This window comes from Hypanus sabinus, chromosome 2, assembly GCF_030144855.1.
Source record: "Hypanus sabinus isolate sHypSab1 chromosome 2, sHypSab1.hap1, whole genome shotgun sequence".
In the NCBI taxonomy this organism is placed as follows: Eukaryota; Metazoa; Chordata; class Chondrichthyes; order Myliobatiformes; family Dasyatidae; genus Hypanus; species Hypanus sabinus.
In genome coordinates this window covers 185049219-185069116 of record NC_082707.1, presented here as the reverse complement: position 1 = coordinate 185069116, position 19898 = coordinate 185049219, and the positions used below count along the sequence as shown (strand labels likewise).

At 44.2% G+C, this 19898-nt stretch overlaps 1 protein-coding gene across 1 annotated transcript in view; it reads left to right on the top strand.

Moving 5' to 3' along the window:
- Positions 1 to 19898, top strand: part of tdp1 (tyrosyl-DNA phosphodiesterase 1) — an 85237-nt gene that overhangs the window by 49895 nt on the left and 15444 nt on the right. Inside the window, exons 13-14 of the mRNA XM_059961259.1 lie at positions 3049 to 3156; positions 12202 to 12304. Of these exons, the coding sequence (XP_059817242.1) occupies positions 3049 to 3156; positions 12202 to 12304 (211 nt within the window). The remainder of the gene's footprint in view (positions 1 to 3048; positions 3157 to 12201; positions 12305 to 19898) is intronic.

Sequence of the window (19898 nt, the reverse complement as noted above, 5' to 3'; positions counted from 1 at the left end):
GGCCGAAGAAGCGCTATAAGGATCAGATGAAGAATGCTTTAAGGGAGTGTAAGATCAGACCCGAGGACCTGGAGGATGTTGCTGCTGACCGTAACACTTGGCGACAGCTGTGTAGGGACAGGTTTCATATTCTGGAAATGGAAAGAACAACCAGAAGACGGCAGAAGAGAGCCAGGAGAAATGCAGCCATGGTTGCCATCACTAGCACATATACATGTCCCACCTGCAATAGAACTTGTGGGTCCAGGATAGGACTGTATAGTCATCAAAGATCTCACCGTTAAAGGAGTGGACTTGGTCATTGGATTTCGATGGACAAACGAAGAAGATGGTGAGGTATAGGTAGAATGGAAAACTTGCAGTAGTCTCACAGGCCAGTAGGTACAGAATATAAATTGTAAAAGACACCATAAAGAGCGAGAGCAAGCGACCAAGAGAAAGGTAATTGAGAGCAAATTGGAAGAGAGAGACAGGCACAGACACAGAACACAAATGCCTAGGATGAACCTGGAGAATTTGACGTCATCATCATCATCTCTCTCCAAACCAAGCATTCGGTGGTTTCTTCATAATTGCAGGAGACTCCAATCACATGAACCTGTAGGACATCTTACCCAAATTCCACCAAGACGTCACCATGGCCACTGGAGAAGCAAACAGTCTGGACCATGTTTATATAAACTGATGCGATGCTTACAAAGCCATCCCACGCCCTCATCTTGGCCTCTCTGACCACATCTACATCATGTTAATCCCAGCATACTGACCACTGCTGAAAATGGAGAAACCAGTCCAGAGGACCATCACCGTGTGGCCTAACGAGGCAATCTTTATGTTCCAGGACTGTTTTGAATGGACTAACTGGCAGATGTTCAAGGAGGCCCCCACAAATAGAGAGCACACAGACCTCGAGGAATATGCCTCATCTGTCACCGGCTCCATCAGTAGGTGTGTAGATGACACTGGTACCTCAGGTATAGTCATCTCGTGACTCAGCCAGAAGCTCTGGCTGAACACTGGGGTGTGCTCCCTACTGAAAGCCTGGACGCTGCCTTTAAACCCGATGGAAGTAAAGCTCTCAGAGCCAGCCAAGGGAAACTTCATCTCGTGTATCAAGAGGACAAAGACCGCCTACAAACACAAAAAAAAATTCAGGAACACCTGTCCAATAACGATTCCTGGTGTCTGTGACTGGACTTCATGAGGATTACTGACTATGCAAGGAAAAAACAACATCAACTGTACCAGTGATGCCCCCGACGTTCTAAACAACTTGTAGACCTTGGTGACTGCTCCTCGGTCTAAATACACCACTGTGCAATTGGACGTTTGACTTTCTAATGAGCAGAACTCATAGTCAGGATCAAACTGCTCCTCCATCCTCATCATCTTCCACACAGGTGCCCCCCAGGGCTGCAAGCTGAGCCCATCGCTGTACATTCTGCTCACATGTGACTGCATGGCCAAGCACCCATTGTCAAGTTTGCAGATGACACGACAGTGGCCTATAGAGAGGATATGGAAGAGCTCCTGGCCTGGTGCCAGGGAAAAAACCTCTTCCTCAAGGTCAACAAGACAAAGGAGATGATACCGACTTCAGCAGAGCTCACACTCCTCTTTACATTAGCAGCATAGCAGTGGAAGCTGTGAGTAGTTTCAAACCCCTGGGAGTTCACATCTCACACAAACTCTCATGGTTCCTGAACATACCCTTCACAGTCAGAGAGCTCACGAATGCCTGCTTTCTGAGGAGGCTGAAGAGAGCTGGCCTATTCACATCTATACTCATGTCCTCTGTAGACGTGCAGTGGAGAGCATTCTAACAAGCTGCAATACTGCATGGATAGGAACCATGTGCAATGGACAGGAAGGCTCTAACACTGGTGGTCAAAACTGCCCAATGTATAACTGCACCAGCCTACCCACGTTCAGGGCCATATTTACAGAAAGGTGCTGGGGAAAGGCCAGCAATATCATGAAGCATCCCACCCATCCTGCTCATGGACTGTTTGTCCCACTCCCATCAGGGAGGAGGCTACGTACCATCTACACCAGGACCACCAGACTCAAAAACAGTTACTTTCTCCAAGCAGCAAGGTTGATCAACACCTCCACCCACTAACCCACCCCTCCGCACCCCAAAACACCACTACTTTAATATTTCCTGTCATATGTATGGACGCTCCTGTGCCTAATGTCACTTCATAGAAATATTATCAATCCGTGTATATCATACGTATTTATATTTATTGTGTTTTAAAATTATGATTATGTTTCTTTCTGTGCTGCCTCAGATCCAGAGTAACAATTATTTTGTTCTTCCTTACACTGTGTAGAGGAAATTACATTAAGCAATCTTGAATCTTGAATCAGAGAGGGAGAGATAGAGAGAGAGAGAAAAACAAGGACATGGGGGAGGGAGAGAGAGAGAGAGACAAGGACTTGGGGAGTGTGAGAGAGAGATAAGGACATGGGGAAGGGAGAGAGAGAGACAAGGACTTGGGGAGTGTGAGAGAGAGATAAGGACATGGGGAAGGGGGAGAGAGAGAGAGACAAGGACTTGGGGAGTGTGAGAGAGAGATAAGGACATGGGGAGTGAGGGGGGGAGGGACATGGACAGACAGACAGAGAGGTAGAGAGGAAACAATGGTACAGAAGCAAGCCCTCTTTCCCAGAACTGGCACAGGTCCATGATGGTGTCAGAGGAGGTCTATAGGGTTCTGTTGCTGAGATAGGGTTATAGAGTTGTACGTGTTGATTCAAGAAGTTCTTCAGATTAACTGCCTGGGGGAAGAATTTTTAAGATGGCATGAGGTTCTGATTTAATAGCCCTATAATGGTTTTCAGAAGGAGCTTTTGTGGAAAAGGCAGTTTGCAGGGCGGGTAGTGGGTAGTGCCCGCAATGATTCTTCTTCTACCACAGCTTTGTGCTGGACACACAAAATGATAAATGCCAGTTGTGAGTGCTCCCCAGCCAGTGATGAACCTGGTCTTGTCTCCGTCTTCCTTTCTTGGCCTCTTTCTTGACCTTTGCTTGTTTCCCCACAGCCAGTGGTCTGCGGAGGTCACAGGTCGAAGTCGTGCCTTGCCCCACATCAAGACGTACATGAGGGTTTCGCCTGATTTTGAGGAGCTCGCATGGTTTCTTGTCACAAGGTGAGAGATGGTTTAGTGTACATCGGTTGGTGAGGCTTGGATTCATAGCGAGTCAAGTGATGGAGAAAGAGATAAAGGTAGGTAGTTCTTGGTAGGAAGAAGGGCCTGTTTCTGTGCTGTATGAACATGGAACAGTACAACACAGGAATGGATGTTTTGGCCCACAATGTTGTGCCAAACTAACTAAATGTATTAATGTCTTGTATTTGCTTCCGCCACCACCCTTGTGAGTGCATTCCAGATATCGTCCTCTTTCTGTATGTTTTTTTTAAAAAAACCTGCCCCACACATCTCCTTTGCACACCCCCTCTCACCTTAAATGTAGGTGGCAGGTAGCGTCAGTAGGCTGAACAAGAGCATAAACTTTACAGCACCAATGAACCGGGTTCAATTCCTGCCACCGTCTGTAAGGAGTTTGTACGTTCTCCCTCTGACCACTTGGGTTTCCTCCAAGTGCTCTGGTTTCCTCCCACGTTCCAAATTGTTCAGGTTAGTGAGTTGTGGGCACCAAAAGCATGGTGAGACTTGCCCAGCACAATCCTCAGTGATTTGATTGGAGGCAAAATGACTTATTTCACTGTATGTTTCAATGCACATCAGTACAATTAAAGCTAATCTTTGATCCTTAATTCTACCCTCTAGTTTGGTTATTAACAAGAAGTGTTAAACTCCAACAATATCGGTGTTGCTTGGGGATCAGTGTGTTTCTCTTTAATCATTGATCAACAAGTAGTGGGCTGACACACACCACACTGCAACATGGAGTGTGGCTGGGGTGCCCCTCTGTCGGAGGTTCTCCCTTGCAGAGGACCTCTCTGCTCACCCCCATCTGTCCATCATCCTTCACCCCTCAGTCCACCACTCACTTTCCGGTCCCTGTCTCACCGGTCCTCTCTGCTCTTTATTCTGACTATGTTCCCTCTCCATTCTCAACCCCCAATGCATCAAGAAATCCTCCCCCAGCCCCTCTCAAAGCTGCACAGATGCTGCTCAACCCACTGAATTCCTCCAGCAGATTGTGACTCTGCATTCCAGCCTCAGTTCTCTCTTCCAAAGATCTATGCAGCTCAACTTTGGGTGCCTTATGCTTCAGAACTATAGCTCTCTGTGCTGGGCCAGTCAAAAGATTCATGACCACCTAAGTTTTTTAAAAAAACTTTGGTCTCTGTCTGGCCCTTACCTGAAGCTATCCACCCCACCCCCCAATGTTTAATGCGAAGCCCACTGTATCAGTCATTGGTCAGACTACATGTGAGGTATGTTGAGCAGTTTTGAGCCACATGTCAAAGAAAGGATTTGCTGGCATTGGATAGGGTCAGAAGAATGATTCTGGGAGTGAATGGCTACGAAGGGTGTTTGATGGCTCTGGGCTTTTACTCGTTTGAGTTTAGAAGAATGAGGAGGGTATCTCATTGAAACCTATCGAATATTGAAAGGGCAAAATAGAGTGCGTATGAAGAGGATGTTTTCCTGTTGTACAGGGATCTCTGACCAGTGGGCACAGCTGCAGAATACAGAGACCTCCCCTTAGAACAGAGAGGAGGAATTTCTTCAGCCAGATGGTTGTGAATCTGTGGAATTCGTTGCCACAGTCGGCTGTGGAGTCTAAGTCACTGTATTTAAAGTGGAGGTTGATATTTTCATGATTAGCAAGGTTACCTAAATAGGTTTGAAAGGGATAATCAATCCTGATGGAATGGCAGAACAGACATGATGGACCAAATGGCCTAATTCTGTTCCCACGTCAAACGGTGTTATGGAAAACATGCTAATACCACCCATTCTGTAGAAGACCCAGTGTCTTCAGTATGCTTCGAAAATCATCAGAGGAATCTCCCTCAGAGCCTGAACCAACATCTAACTCTCAATCAACAGTTGAACTATCTTATGTATTAGATTGCTGTTTGTGATTATCCCAATCCCAACAATCTCATGCCATCTCTGATGTCCTGAGATTTCTCGCTCATCTGTCCTTCAATTCTCCTTTCATTCTTTTTTCCACTTGACTACACAGAGGATAATTGGTAAATTGGTTTATTAGCATCAATTGTTCTGATACAGTGGAAAAAATCTGTTTTGCACGCCACCCATACTGATCCTACAAAAGTGAGTACATCTAGGCGGTAAAGAGAAATGAATGAAAAATGGTGTTGCATTTACAGTTACAGAGAAAGTGGTGACAAATGAGGTGCAAGGCCCATAGCGAGTTCGACTAAGAGATCAAGAGTCCATCTTTCAAAAGTTCTTCTCTGATGTACAAGAGTCTTACGACCGCAGGTAGAAGCTGTCCTTCAGCCTGGTGATGTGTACTTTCAGCCTTTTGTACTTTCTGCTTGATGAAAGGGGGGGGGGGTCAAGAGAGAATGGCTGGTTTGGGTGGAGTCTTTGCTTTTGTTAGATGCTTCGCTGAGGCAGCAAGATGCCCAGGTGGAGTCAGTGGGGTGGAGGCAAAGGCTGGTTTGTGTGATGGACTGGGCTGCATCCACAACTCTGCAGTTTCTTATGGGCATTTGAACCATCCATATTGCAGGATGTTCTCTACAGTACCTCTATAAAAATTAGTGAATGTCAAAGATCAAGATTTAAAGATTAAAGATCAGCCTTTTTTGTCACATTTGAAACATATGGAGAAATGCAATGTTTGTGTTAATAATCAACACAGACCATGTGTTGGGGCAGCCCACAGGTGTCACCATACTTTCTGTGCCATCATTGCATTCCCACAACTTACTAACCCTAATTGTACATCTTTGGAATTTGGGGAGAAACCAGAGCACTTGGAGGAAACCCACATGGCCACAGGGAGAACGTACAAGCTCCTTACAGTTGGTGGTGAGAATTGAATTGCGATCACTGGTGCTGTAAACCACTATGCCAACCGCTACCTCACTGTGCCACCCGCAACAGGGACATGCCCAATTCCCTTACCCTCTGAGGAAGTCGATGTGTTGGTGTACCTAACCAACCCAAATGTCTTTAGAATGCAGGAAGAAACCAGATCCCCTGCAGAATCTGAAATGGTCACTGAGAAAACTTGCGGACTCCACGTAGGCAGCACATGAAGCCAGGTGTCTGATGCTGTGAGGCAATGATTCTACCCCTTGGGAAAGGTTCGAAGGCTTGTTTGGGCTGCTCATCCTTGCATAGGAGTGGGGTGGGTTGTTGTCCTGAAGAAAGATCTTGCCCTGATGTGTTGACTGATGTTAATTTCTATAGATGCTGCCTAACCTGCTGAGTTCCTCCAGCAATTTGGGTGTGTTGAATGCATTGTTACCTAGTTTGCTTGTTACCGAGCTGCTTCTAGGAAGGTCGTATCTGTGTTGCATGTGGAGAAAATCCTGTGTATTTTGAGACCTCGATAGTGAGGGGCAGTTTATAGTCAGATTAATAATTCAGGTGAATTATTTATCACCTGTACATCAAAATATAGAATGAAGTGTGTTTTTTAAAGCTCAGCACACCCAAGGATGTAACACACAAAATGTTGAAGGAACTCAGCAGATCAGGCAGCATCTATGGAAAAGGGTAAGCAGTTGACATTTCCGGCCGAGACCCTTCATCAGGACTGGAGAAGGGTCTTGGCCCAAAATGTCGACTGCTTACCCTTTTCCATAAATGCTGCCTGATCTGCTGAGTTCCTCCAGCATTTTGTGTGTGTTGCTTTGTTCAAAGTAAAATTTATTATCAGAGTACATGCTTGTCACCACATTAAGCCCTGAAATTCTTTTTCTGCTGGCAAATCTATAGAACAGTAAATGTAAACATCAGGAACTATAAACTAAACAAACTGTGCAAATGCAGATATAAGTAAATAGCAATAAAAACGAGCATTGATAACAATATAACAGAATCTTTAAAGAGAGTGTAGTTAACCCCTTTTGTTCAAGAGCCTGATGGTTGTGGGGTAGCAACTGTTCCTGAACCTGGTGGTGCGAGTCCTGAGGCTCTTGTACCTTCTACCTGATGGCAGCAGTGAGTAAAGAGTGTGGCCTGGGTGGTGAGGATCTTTGATGGATGCTGTTTTTCTACGGCAACGTTTCATGTAGATGTGCTCAAAGGTTGGGAGGGTTTTACCCGTGATGTTCTGGGCTGAATACACTACCTTTCCTAGGATTTCCAGCACCTGCAGATTTTCTGGTGGTTGTAACATCCAAGGATGTGCCTGGGACAGCCTGCAAGCATCACCACCCATTCCAGCACCAGCTTAGCGGACAATGGCATAAGAAAATAACAGCAAAACAGGCCCCTTGCTTCCCTCCCAGCAACCCATGCCTTCTGCCTCTATTTTGTATGTAAGGCATGGCTTTGATGGGAATTTGATCTGAAGTGCTCCACATTAAACATTCGGGGTGTCAATCGTGATTCAGTTGCCAAGGGAAAAGCTGTGTGTGCTCCACCTCAATTTGATTTCCTATTTCAATTTCATCTCAGAGAAGTGATGAGATGCTGGACTCTGTCACTATCTACGAGCTTCCTGGCATGATAGGCTTTTGGAGATTATTAGAGCTGATTGTTACCTGTCTGAAGTGTGTGTGATGTTCTTTTCCTGCAGATGAGCCTTCTGAATGCAGCACACGTATCTAACAGTTAATACTACTCTGCCTCGGAGTCAGTTCAAGTCCCACTCCAATGTCTAAAGCCCAAAAATATTGGTTGTCACTTTAGTGTATGTTTGCTTTGAGGAGATGTACTGGTAACTGCTTCGGTTTGCGTGCAGGTTCAGATTTAGATTTATTTGTCACACGTACATCGAAACATACAGTGAAATTAGTAATTTGCGTTAACAGCCAACACTGAAGATGTGCTGTGGGTCCCACACACACTCTGGTACCAACACAGTATGCCCACGATGCTCAGCAGAACAACAGAGAACACAACAACAAACCAACGGTTTCTGGGCCTTCAGGCTTCAGCTGTCGGGTTACGATTTCTAGATTTATGATTGACCTTTCTGAATGGTCATGAGCCCACAAACAATACCTCACTGTGCTGCTCTCTGTTTGCACTACTTTATTTTTCAATATTTCCTGTTGTAACTTGCAGTGATTTAACTTGTAGTCATTTTGTTTTTCTGCTGTCTTTAAAATCAAATTTCAGGGCATGTGTAATTGACAATAAACCTGACTCTGACTCTGAGCCGGGTTACCAGAACTTGACCCACAAGGATCTGATTGTATGTGTTGTTGGAATTGGTTTATTATTGCCACATGTACTGAGCCACGGTGAAAAACTTCGTTTTGCAAGCCACCTGTACAGATAATTTCAAAATGTAAGTACATTGAGATAGTACAGGGGAATAGCAATAACAGAATGCAGAATAAAGTGTTACATTTAGAGAGTGCAAAGCAGATGGGCAATAAGATGCAAGATCATAACGAGGTAGATTAAGACCATAATACATAGGAGCAGAATTGGGCCATTTGGCCCATCAAGTCTATTCTGCCATTCTATCCCTCTCAACCCCATTCTTCCTGTAATCTTTGACACCCTTACTAATCAGGAACCTATCAACCTCTGTTTAAAAAAAAAAAAATTCTTTTGCTGAATGGACAAGTAGCTCAAAAATTTCAGGCAGTTATGTTTTTTTCTGCACTTCATTAAATTAAGGGAAGGATTTGGATTCAAATGCTTACCCATGTTGACAGGGAAAAAAAGTAGTTACGGAAGTCATGCATTTGTACCAAAGTTTCAAGCAACCTTTCGAAAGTTAATGTTACGTGACTTTGGATCTACATCGGTTGACACAGTCTCACAGGGAGAGTTCAAGTTTAATTAAACGAGATGGAGATCAAGGGTTGAGTGTTATAGTATAAGAGTGTCAGAACAGCAGGACAGAAGTTGTCCTTGAGTCTGGTGGTGCATCTTTTCAAACTTTTGTATCTTCAACCTGATTGGGGCGGAAGGGAGTATAGAGAATGTATGGGGTGGGAGGTGTCTTTGATTCTTTTGGCTGCTTTCATAAAACAGTATAGCACAGTACAGACCCTGTAGTTTGGCCTACAGTGTTGTGCCAATCCTTTAACCTACTCCAAGATCAGTCTAAACCTTTCACTCCATTTTTATTTCATCTACATGTCTATTTAGAGAGACTCTGAAATGTCCCAAATTTATCCACTGCCACCACCACCCCTGGCTCCCTCTGACATCCCCCTTATACTTTCCTAAAATGATGCCCTCTCATATTAGCTGTTGCCACCTTGGGGGAAAAAGTCTCTGGCTGTCCACTCTATCAGTACCTCATATCATCTCGTACACCTTAAACAAGTCCCCTCTCATCCTCTTTCACTCCAAAGGAAAAACCCCTAGCTCATTCAACCTCCTGATAAGAAGTGCCCTCTAGTCCTGGCAGCATCTTGGTAAGTCTGCTCTGCACCCTTTGTATACTGAATCAACCAGAATGTGAAAATTTGCCTTTTTTTAAAATCCAGTTCCCTTTTCAAAGTAACTTGGATTTCCTGACACAGGGACTTGACCTGAAACATCGACCATCATTTTGCCTCCTCAGATACTGCCTGATCCACTGGGTTGTTCCAGCAGTTTGCTTTCTTTTCACCTTTTTTTTTCCAGACGATGCAACTTCTCGTCCTGCTTTCCTCGTTAATTCACCTTACAGCTGAGTAATTACACATTGCGTCGGTTTCTGATGTGACTTCTAATGAATGGTGCTGTTGAAATTGCAACATCATTATCCTGCTGATGTAAGTTGTAATTAGCTCACAGGATCTGTGCTTCCTTCAGTACTACGCAATTTGGCAAAAGTAAATGTCATGACATTAACTTCTGCCATAATCACAGGAGATTCTATTGATGCTGGAGGAACTCAGCAGGTTAGCTACACCTATCGAGGGGAATAAACAGTCAACGTTTTGGACCAAGAACCTTCCTGGCTTGCTAGGTTCAAGTCAAGTCAAGTTTATTGCTACTTAACTATGTACATGTATTCTGCCAAACAAGGCAACGTTTCTCCAGTCCAGGTGTAAAGCACAGTAGTACATATAACACACAATAACTTAGGAAAGTAGGAATTAAATCTACAATTGAATTGCACATAGATAAAATATAGATATTAAAATTTGCAGGGTACAGTACAAATTATCCAGTGATGCTTCAAATGCAAAGCAGCTCGGAGTTCAGAAGCCTAATGGCCTGAGGAAAGTTCTCTAACTTCCGTTAATGCCCCCTCCTCCCCTTCTTACCCCAACCCTGATATATTTAGTTTTTTCCCCCCTCCTTTTTTTTCTCTCTCTCTGCCCATCACTCTGCCTGTTCTCCATCTCCCTCTGGTGCTCCCCTCCTCCTTTCTTTCTCCCTAGGCCTCCTGTCCCATGATCTCTTCCCTTCTCCAGTTCTGTATCCCTTTTGCCAATCACCTTTCTGGCTCTCAGCTTCACTCCAACCCCCTCCGGTCTTCTCCTATCGTTTTGCATTTCTCCCCTCCCCTTCCTACTTTCAAATCTCTTACTATCTTTCTTTTCAGTTAGTCCTGATGAAGGGTCTCTGCCCGAAACGTCGACAGCGCTTCTCCCTATGGATGCTGCCTGGCCTGCTGCGTTCCACCAGCATTTTGTGTGCGTTGCTTGAATTTCCAGCATCTGCAGGTTTCCTCGTGTCTGCCTGATGGAAGAAACTGTTTCTCGTGCTGACTGTGCTTGTTTTTATGCATTGGAGTCTCCTGCCTGATGGTAGAGTGTGAAAGAGGATGGTGGATAGATGGGTACTTGACTTACTGAAACGCAATGTCCATTGGGTGCACAGGAATCCTGCTTTGTAAAGTTTTGTTAATCCCTAACCCAGTCAACTTAATGTCACTTGGTTGGAAGACTGTACTTGTCATACAAGTCAGCTATAAACAACCTGGTTCAGATTCTGAACAGCAGTAAAGTTCATCCCAATATCGTGGCCAACATTCAACGTTCAACCAGCATTAGATTATTTGCACAAGAGGTTCTGCAGATGTTGGAACTCCAGAGCAACACACACAAAATGCTGGAGGAACTCAGCAGGTCGGGCAGCATCTACGGAGAGGAATAAATAGTTGACATTTTGGGCTGACATCCAACTGGAAGAGAAGGGGGAGGAAGAGGAGGAGTACAAGCTGACAGGTGATAGGTGAGACCATGTGGAGGTGGGGAACGGTAGGAGGAAGGGCTCGAGAGTGAGGTGATGGGCATTTGAGGAAAGAGAAGGGTAAAAGGGGAACCAAAATGAGGAATGGAATAAGAGAGAAGGGGGAGAGGGCAAAGTTACCAGAAGTTAGACAATTCAATGATGTTTGGTTGGAGGTTACCCAGACACAATACGAGTTGCTGCTCCTCCACCCTGAGTGTGTGAAACTTCAGAAAACATTTGAGAACTGACAGAAGTCTGTCACTTTGATTCTGTACTCACTTGCTTTACAATCATGTTTGCTTTGAACAGGTGTTCCGAGAATTTAAATAATACACGTCTTGCGAATTGTTGCAGCCAAGAACCTTGCTTTGCTCATAACCTGGTCCTGATGCCATCATAAACACAAGATATTCTGCAGATGCTGGAAATCTTGAGGAACACGCACAAGATGTTGGAGGAACTCAGTAAGTCAGGCAGCATCTGTGGAGGGGACTAAACAGTTGACGTTTTGTGCCTGTTTATTTGGCAGCCTGTGCACTATGTGCCATCTACAAAATGCTCTGCAGTCACTCACCCAGGCTACTCCGGTCACACCTACACAGACCCACCACTTGTAACACCAAGAGGAACAAGGGCACAAGGTGCTTGGGATCTTCTCCTCCTGGGAAATACGTCACAGGTCCTTCGTTGTCACTGGGCCAAAATGCCACACCCACCTTGCTGGCGAAGGGCCTTGGCCTAAAACGTCAACTGTTTAGAGATGCTGCCTGGCCTGCTGAGTTCCACCAGCATTTTGAGCATTGCTCTGAGAATCTTGTTCAGCATGGACCAGTTGGGCTGAAGGGCCTGTTCCTGTGCTATAAAGCTCTGCAATGAATTACTAACGAGTTCAGTGATGGTGTTGACTGACAGCTATCCTTCTGCTTTGAACTTCAGCGCCAACCTCTCCAAGGCTGCCTGGGGAATGCTGGAGAAAAACGGCATTCAGCTGATGATCCGCTCTTACGAACTAGGAGTCCTGTACCTGCCCGAGGCCTTCGTAAGTGTCCTTCTGAAACTATGTCCACACATCACTTTATTTAACCATGATCTAACAATAGCCACACAAATCTGTTTCATTCTTAATGGCAAATCAGCTTTCCTTCTTGCTTTGTGGCGGTTGAAGCCATGATTTGCGTGAGGGCTAATGGGTGACAACATTGGGAGGCATGGATTTGTCTGCTTTGACAATGGAACAGAAAAGAGCCACGTTGTCAGAACGCTGAGAGATTGCAAAATTGTGAGACACGGCAGAACCTGAGTATCTTTGTACGGTAGCATCGCGATTAGGGTAGTGCTTTAGCCTGCCAGCGATCAGGGTTCAATTCCTTCCCCTGCTTGTAAGGAGTATGTATGTTCTCTGCATCATGGAATGGGTTTCCTTCCACATTAAAAAAACACACTGATTGGTAGGGTTAGTAAATTATGGGCATGCTGCGTTTCTCGTGGTTTGTCGTGCCTCACAAGTGACTAGGAGACGCAAAAGATTCTTCAAGAAGGGTTAAACTTTAATTTGCAAATCAAAGCTGAGACAGTCATTGAGCTAGTCGCTGATTGCCCACCAATCCCCGGACACAGCATTTTTTATATCAATCTCCTGGTCCAGTTTCACACGTACCACACGTATGTCCCATTGAGTTAATCATGTTCTAATCTACATCTCTTAGCTACCTCTCATTAACACACCATTGTCTTTTACATTCCTAAGATTTCATTCTCTAGCAAATAGCAAGTTTACATTCTTAATACTTCATTCTCCTGCTAAATTGGGTACATGCATAGCAAATAGCAAGTTTCAAAGCTGACTACATCTCTTTGCTACCTTTAACACACCATTGTCTTCTACATTCCTAGGATTTCATTTTGGATACATGCATAGCAAGCTGACTACATAGTTTTGGTTACACAGCAAATAATACAACTTTTATACTCCATAATATTGTTATACTCCAATACATTCAGGCCAGAAGTGTGGTGATAAGTGGCGACTGCCCCCAGTACAAATTCTTAGACCACGTTGGTTATCGATACAAACGTTGCATTTCACTGTATGTGCATGTGACAAATAAAACTCATCTTTATTTTTATCTTTTATCATTAAGGGCCTGATCGTAAGTTTACAGATACACTACAGTAGTGGGCTATACCCCAATAATGATGATCAGAGTACAGGAATGACATAGTGACAGGGTGACATCTTTTTCTCAGTGTCAGCAAAACAAATAGCTGGTCATTGGCTTCAGGAAAGGCACATGCAGTGCGCATGCTTCTCTCTACATCAACAGTACTGAGGTCAAGAGAGTTGAGGGCTTTCGTTTCCAATGAACTATTCTGGTCCAACAACAAAGACACTCAACAGTGCCTCTACTTCCTCAACATGCTAAAGAAATCTGACAAGTCACCTTTGACCCTCACCGAATTTTATCAATGCGCCACAGAAAGCATCCTATCTGGATGTACCACAGCTCGGTACAGCAACTGCTCTGGCCGTGACCACAAGAAACTGCAGAGAGCTGTCAGCACATCACAAAAACCAGCACCTCCACCCCCCCCCCCAACATGAACTCCATCTACATTTCTCACAGCCTCAGTAAAGCAGCCTGCAAAATCAAAGACCCCATCCACACCAAATATTCCCTCTTCTATCCTCTCCCATCAGGCAGAGGATACAAAAGCACGTACCACCAGTGAAGGGTAGCTTCTACCCTGTGTTAAAACACTATTGAATGGATCCCTAGGATGATATGATGGACCTTTGAATTCATAATCTACCTTGCTTGGATCTTGCACTTATTGTTGAGCTGCAGAGAAGATGCAGTCATTGAAAACTTCATCAGCATCTTCTGGCTCCAGGCACAGACTGGCATTTCCAACACTAATCTTCAATAGTTCAAGATGAAAGTAAATTTATTATATAAGTGCATATATGCCACTGTTATAAAAGCCTGAGATTCATTTTCTTGTGGGCATTCACAGTAAATACAAGCAACACAATAGAATCAGTGAAAGACGGCACCCAATAGGACAGACTAACAACCAATGTGGGGGGAAAAACAATGAACTGTGCAAATACAAAAAGAAAGAGAAATAAAGAAAAAGCAATAATAAATAAATATTGAGAACATAAATGAAAAGTCTTGGAAATCTGTAAACTTGAAAGCTTAGCATCTGTAGTCGGGAAAATGCTTGAAGCTGTCATTAAGGAAGAAATAGCAAAACATTTAGAAAGGAGTTGTTCCATTAGATGGACAGAACAGGGATTCAGAAAGGGCAGGTCCTGTTTGACAAACTTACTGGAGTTCTTTGAGGACATAATGAGTGCAGTGGATAGAGGGGAACAGGTGAATGTCGTATACTTGGATTTCCAGAAGGCATTTGTTAAGGTGCCACACAAGAGACTTATAAATAAGATATGGATGCATGGAGTCGGAGGAAGTGTATTGGCACGGATAGTGGATTGGTTAACCGATAGAAGGCAGAGAGTTGGTATAAATGGGTGTTTCTCTGGTTGGCAGTCAGTGGTGAGTGGGGTGCCACAGGGGTCAGTGCTGGGCCCGCAGCTGTTTACCATTTACATTGATGATTTGAAAGAGGGGACTGAGTGTAGCATAGCAAAATTTGCTGATGACACTAAACTGAGTGGAAAAGCAAATTGTACAGAGGATGTGGAGAGTCTGCAGAGGGATATAGATAGGTTAAGTGAGTGGGCTAAGGTGTGGCAGATGGAATACAACGTTGGTAAATGGGAGATCATCCACTTTGAAGGGAATAATAGAAGAGCAGATTATTATTTAAATAGCGAAAGATTGTAGCATGTTGTTGTGCAGAGGTACTTGGGAGTGCTTGTACATGAATCGCAAAAAGTTGACTTGCAGGTACAACAGGTTATTAAGGCAAACGGAATGTTGGCCTTCATTGCTAGAGAGAATTGAATTCAAGAGCAGGGAGGTCATGCTGCAACTAAACAGGGTACTGGTGAGTTCGCACCAGGAGTACTGTGTGCAGTTCTGGTCTCTATACTTAGGAAGGATATACTGGCTTTGGAGGCCGTGCAGAGGAGGTTCACCATGTTGATTCCAGGGATGAAGGGGTTAACCTATGAGGAGAGATTGAGTCGCCTGGGACTATAGTCTCTGGAATTCAGAAGAATGAGAGGGGATCTTATAGAAACATACAAAATTTTGAAAGGGTTAGATAAGATAGAAGTAGGAAAGCTGTTTCCATTGGTAGGTGAGACTAGAACTAGGGGACATTGCCTCAAGATTCAGGGGAGAAGATTTAAGATGGAGTTGTGGAAAAACTGTTTTTCCCAGAGAGTGGTGAATCTGTGGAATTCTCTGCCTAGGGAAGCAGTTGAGGCTTCTTCACTAAATATATTTAAGAAACAGGTAGGTTTTTACGTAGTATGGGGAAAAGGCAGGTAGATGGAGCTGAGTTTACGGACAGATCAGCCATGATCTTATTGAATGGCGGGGCAGGCTCAGTGGGCCAAATGGCCTACTCCTGTTCCTATTTCTTATGTTCTTATGAAAGTGAGTCCTTAAGTTCAGTGACGGGGTGAGTGAAGTTATCCGCAGTGGTTCAAGAGACTGATGGTTGAAGGGTAATAACTGCTCCTGAACCTGGTGATGTGGGTCCTGAGGTTCCTGTATCTAACAGTGAGAAGAGAGCATTGCCTGGGAGGTTGGAGTCCTTGATAATGGATGCTGTGATCCATGTAGATGTGCTCAAAGATGGGAAGGGCTTTACCAGTGATGGACTGGTGGGCTACTCTTTGTGGGCTTTTCTTTACAAAGGGTGTTAGTGTTTCCATACCAGGCCATGACGCAACCAGTCAATATACCCGCCTCCGGACATCTAGAGATGTTTGTCAGAGTTTTAGATGCCGTGCTGAATCTTCACAAACTTCTAAGAAAGTAGAGATTTCTTGCTTTCTTCATAATTGCACTTGTGAGCTAGTCCCAGTACAGATCCTCTGAAATGATAACACCAAGGACCCTCTCCACCTCTGATCCTCCCGATGACAACTGGACCATGGACCTCTGGAATTGGCTCCCTTGTCTTGCTGACTTTTGATGTGAGGTTGTTGTGGCACCAATCAGCCAGATTTTCAACATCTCTCCTATATGCTGATGTGTCACCACTTTTGATCTGAGCAACAACAGTGGCGTTGTCAGCAAATTTAAATATTGCATTGGAGCTGTACTTAACCTCAAAACCATTCATATAAAGCAAGTAGAGGAGGGGGCTAAGCACACAGACTTGTGCTGATGGTGATTGCGGACCCCTTCATTCCCTGGCTCCCTTCTTCCCCATATAATCCTTTGGGATTGTCCTTAATCTTCGCCCAAAGTTCTTCTATATCTCCTTACAGCACTCTAGATTACTTTCCTAAGTAGCGGTCTATACTCCAGCAGGACCTCCCTTTAATTTAATGACTGAATTTCATTTTTATTCTAATTAAAGAATTCCAGGGAGGGTTGGTGGATTTCCAGGAAAAATTACTAGTGAAAGGAGGAGGTATTAGGTACCAAGTGGGATTAAAGCTGAATTCCGTAAAACACTTAAGAAACCAGATCTGCCCGTGTCCAACACATAAGTGCCAATATGAAGAAAGTACGGCAGTGCCTCTGCTTTCTTAGGAGTTTGCATAGATTTCAGTATATCAACTAAAACTCTGACAAACTTAATTGATGTGTGGTGAGTATATTGACTGGTTGCATCATGGCCTGGTAGAGAAACTTCAACATTCAGAAGTTATAGAGGATTGGTGCCTAGTTCCTCACAAGGCCGTGAGATATAGGAATAGAATTAGAGCATTTGGCTCATTGAGCCTGCTCTGCCATTCCATCTTGGCTGATTTATTATCCTTCTAAACCCCATTCTCCTGCCTGCTCCCTGTAATCTTTGACACCTTAATTAATCAAAAACCTATCAACCTGCACCTTAAATATACCCAATTACTTGCCTCCGCGGCTGTCTGGGGCAAAGAATTCTACAGATTGACCACACTCCAGCTAAAGAAATTCCTCTCTGTCTCTATTCTAAAGGGGTATCTGAGGCTCTGCACATCAGGTTCTGTTTCCTGCACTCCCATTTAATCTCATCTAAGTCAAAAAAGTCAATTTACCACATACTACTTTGAGGTTCACTTGCTTGCAGGCATTTGCAGGAAAATAAAGAAAAACGTTTCATTTATTTGAAATTATATATAAACAAAAACTGATAATGGGTCCCTTTTATCACCCTCCCTGTAAGCAAATGGGGCCAGGGAAAATTTAATCTTACATGCATCCTATGTTCACATTCATCCTGATAGTTTGTATAGGGTCCCAGATAACGATTAAAGCTTAACTTTATTTGTCACAAGTTGTCATGTTGCTTCAGGTTTGCAGGTCCAGCAAGTGATGCAGAAAATCCACTGACTTTGAATGGTTATATGAATCATTTATTTACAAGCAAGTAAAAAAAAATTCGACCAAACATCCACAATCCACGAGTTACAGACACTACAAAGCTGAATATTCAATAAACGTATTTTGTTAAAAGTCTGCACCGAGCATACATTCCCAATGGCCAAGTCCAACTCTAGCCTTAAACAAGGGGAGAAGAGAGAGCAAGCCTCTCTCCCAGATATTTGGAACTGGACACCAAGCAGCTATCCAACAGGAAAAGCAGCTGCAGTTTCTAAACTAACAAATCACAACGGAAGCGACTTTCAACAATCAGAGTAAGGCACGCCACCCGCAGGACACATGCATTAAAACATTGAAACATACAGTGAAATGTGTTGTTTGTGTCAACGACCAACACAGTCCGAGGATGTGCTAGGGGGGCACACAAGTGTCGCCGTGCTTCTACTGCCAATATAACAAGCCCACAACTCACTAACCCTAACTAGCCATATGTCTTTGGAATGGGGGAGGAAGCTGAAGCATCCGGAGGAAACGCACGGGGAGAGCGTACAAACTCCTTACACACAGCGGTGGGAATTGAACCCGTGTCACTGGTGCTGTACAAGCATTACGCTAACTACTATGATACTATGCTACCCTAGGTAATGTCCTAGGTTTTAATAGGCAGTGACCTCTGGTCTGTTATTCTGACCACCAAAGTCCTAAGAGTGCTGAATTGTCAGGGTTTTGCAGTAAATTCCCAGGGGTGGATGAGGTGTATCTTGGATGTTGTGGGAGGCAAGAGATAAGCTGGCCAGGCTCCAGAGATTTTCAAACTTGCTCTGGCTGATGAAGAGGTGCCAGGTGAGTGGAGGGAGTAAATGTGGTGTCTTTTTTATTCAAGGAAGGAAATGGGGATAAGTCAGTAATTACTTGTGGGGGCGGAAAATAATTGTGAAGGACTGATTCTGATTAGTTTTTGCTTGGAGACGTAGAGATTAGTGAAGGAGACTTACCACAGCTTTGTTAATGGAAAATTCTGACCAACTAATCCAATGAAATTTCTGAGAGCGGAAACTAAGTACATCAATAGGAGCAGTGTGTTGAGGCAGCCTGCAATACAGTGAGGCCATTGACATGGTCCCACTGGGAGACTGCTCCAAAAAAGTTGAAGTCCTGGAATCCAGAGTTGGATTGTGACTGGAAGACTGTGAGCATCTGGTTACCACGGGGACCCTTACTGTTCAGTACATCAGTGGCAACTCTATTAGGTAGACCTGCTCATTAATGTAAATATCTCATCAGCCAATCATGTGGTAGAAACTGAATGCATAAAAGCATGCAGACATGGTCAAGAGGTACAGTTGTTGTTCAGACTAAACATCAGAATGGGGAAGAAATTTGATCTAAGTGACTGTGACCGTGGAATGATTGTTGGTGCCAGTCAGGGTGGTCTGAGTATCTCAGAAACTGCTAATCCACTGGGATTTTCGCACACAACAGTCTCTGAAGTTTATGCAGAGAGTGGTGGGAGAAACAAAAGTGGGGTGCCTCAGCAGCGTAGCAGTTAGAACAACGCTACTGCAGCTTAGCGGGTCGGAGTTCAGAGTTCAATTCCGGTGTCCTCTGTATGGAGTTTATACATCCTCCATGTGGAATGTGTGGGTTGCCTCTGCGTGCTCCAGTTTCCTCCCACAGTCCAAAGACGTACCAGTTACAGACAGACAGACATACTTTATTGATCCCGAGGGAAATTGGGTTTCATTATAGCCACACCAAGAATAGTGAAGAAATACAGCAATATAAAACCATAAATAATTTAATAATAAGTTAATCATGCCCAGTGGAAATAAGTCCAGGACCAGCCTATTGGCTCAGGGTGTCTGACACTCCTAGGGAGGAGTTGTAAAGTTTGATGGCCACAGGTAGGAATGACTTCCTATGACGCTCAGTGTTGCATCTCGGTGGAATGAGTCTCTGGCTGAATGTACTCCTGTGCCTAACCAGTACATTATGGAGCGGATGGGAGTCATTGTCCAAGATGGCATGCAACTTGGACAGCATCCTCTTTTCAGACACCACCATCAGAGAGTCCAGTTCCACCCCCACAACATCACTGGCCTTACAAATGAGTTTGTTAATTCTGTTGGTGTCCGCTACCTTCAGCTTGCTGCCCCAGCACACAACAGCAAACATGAT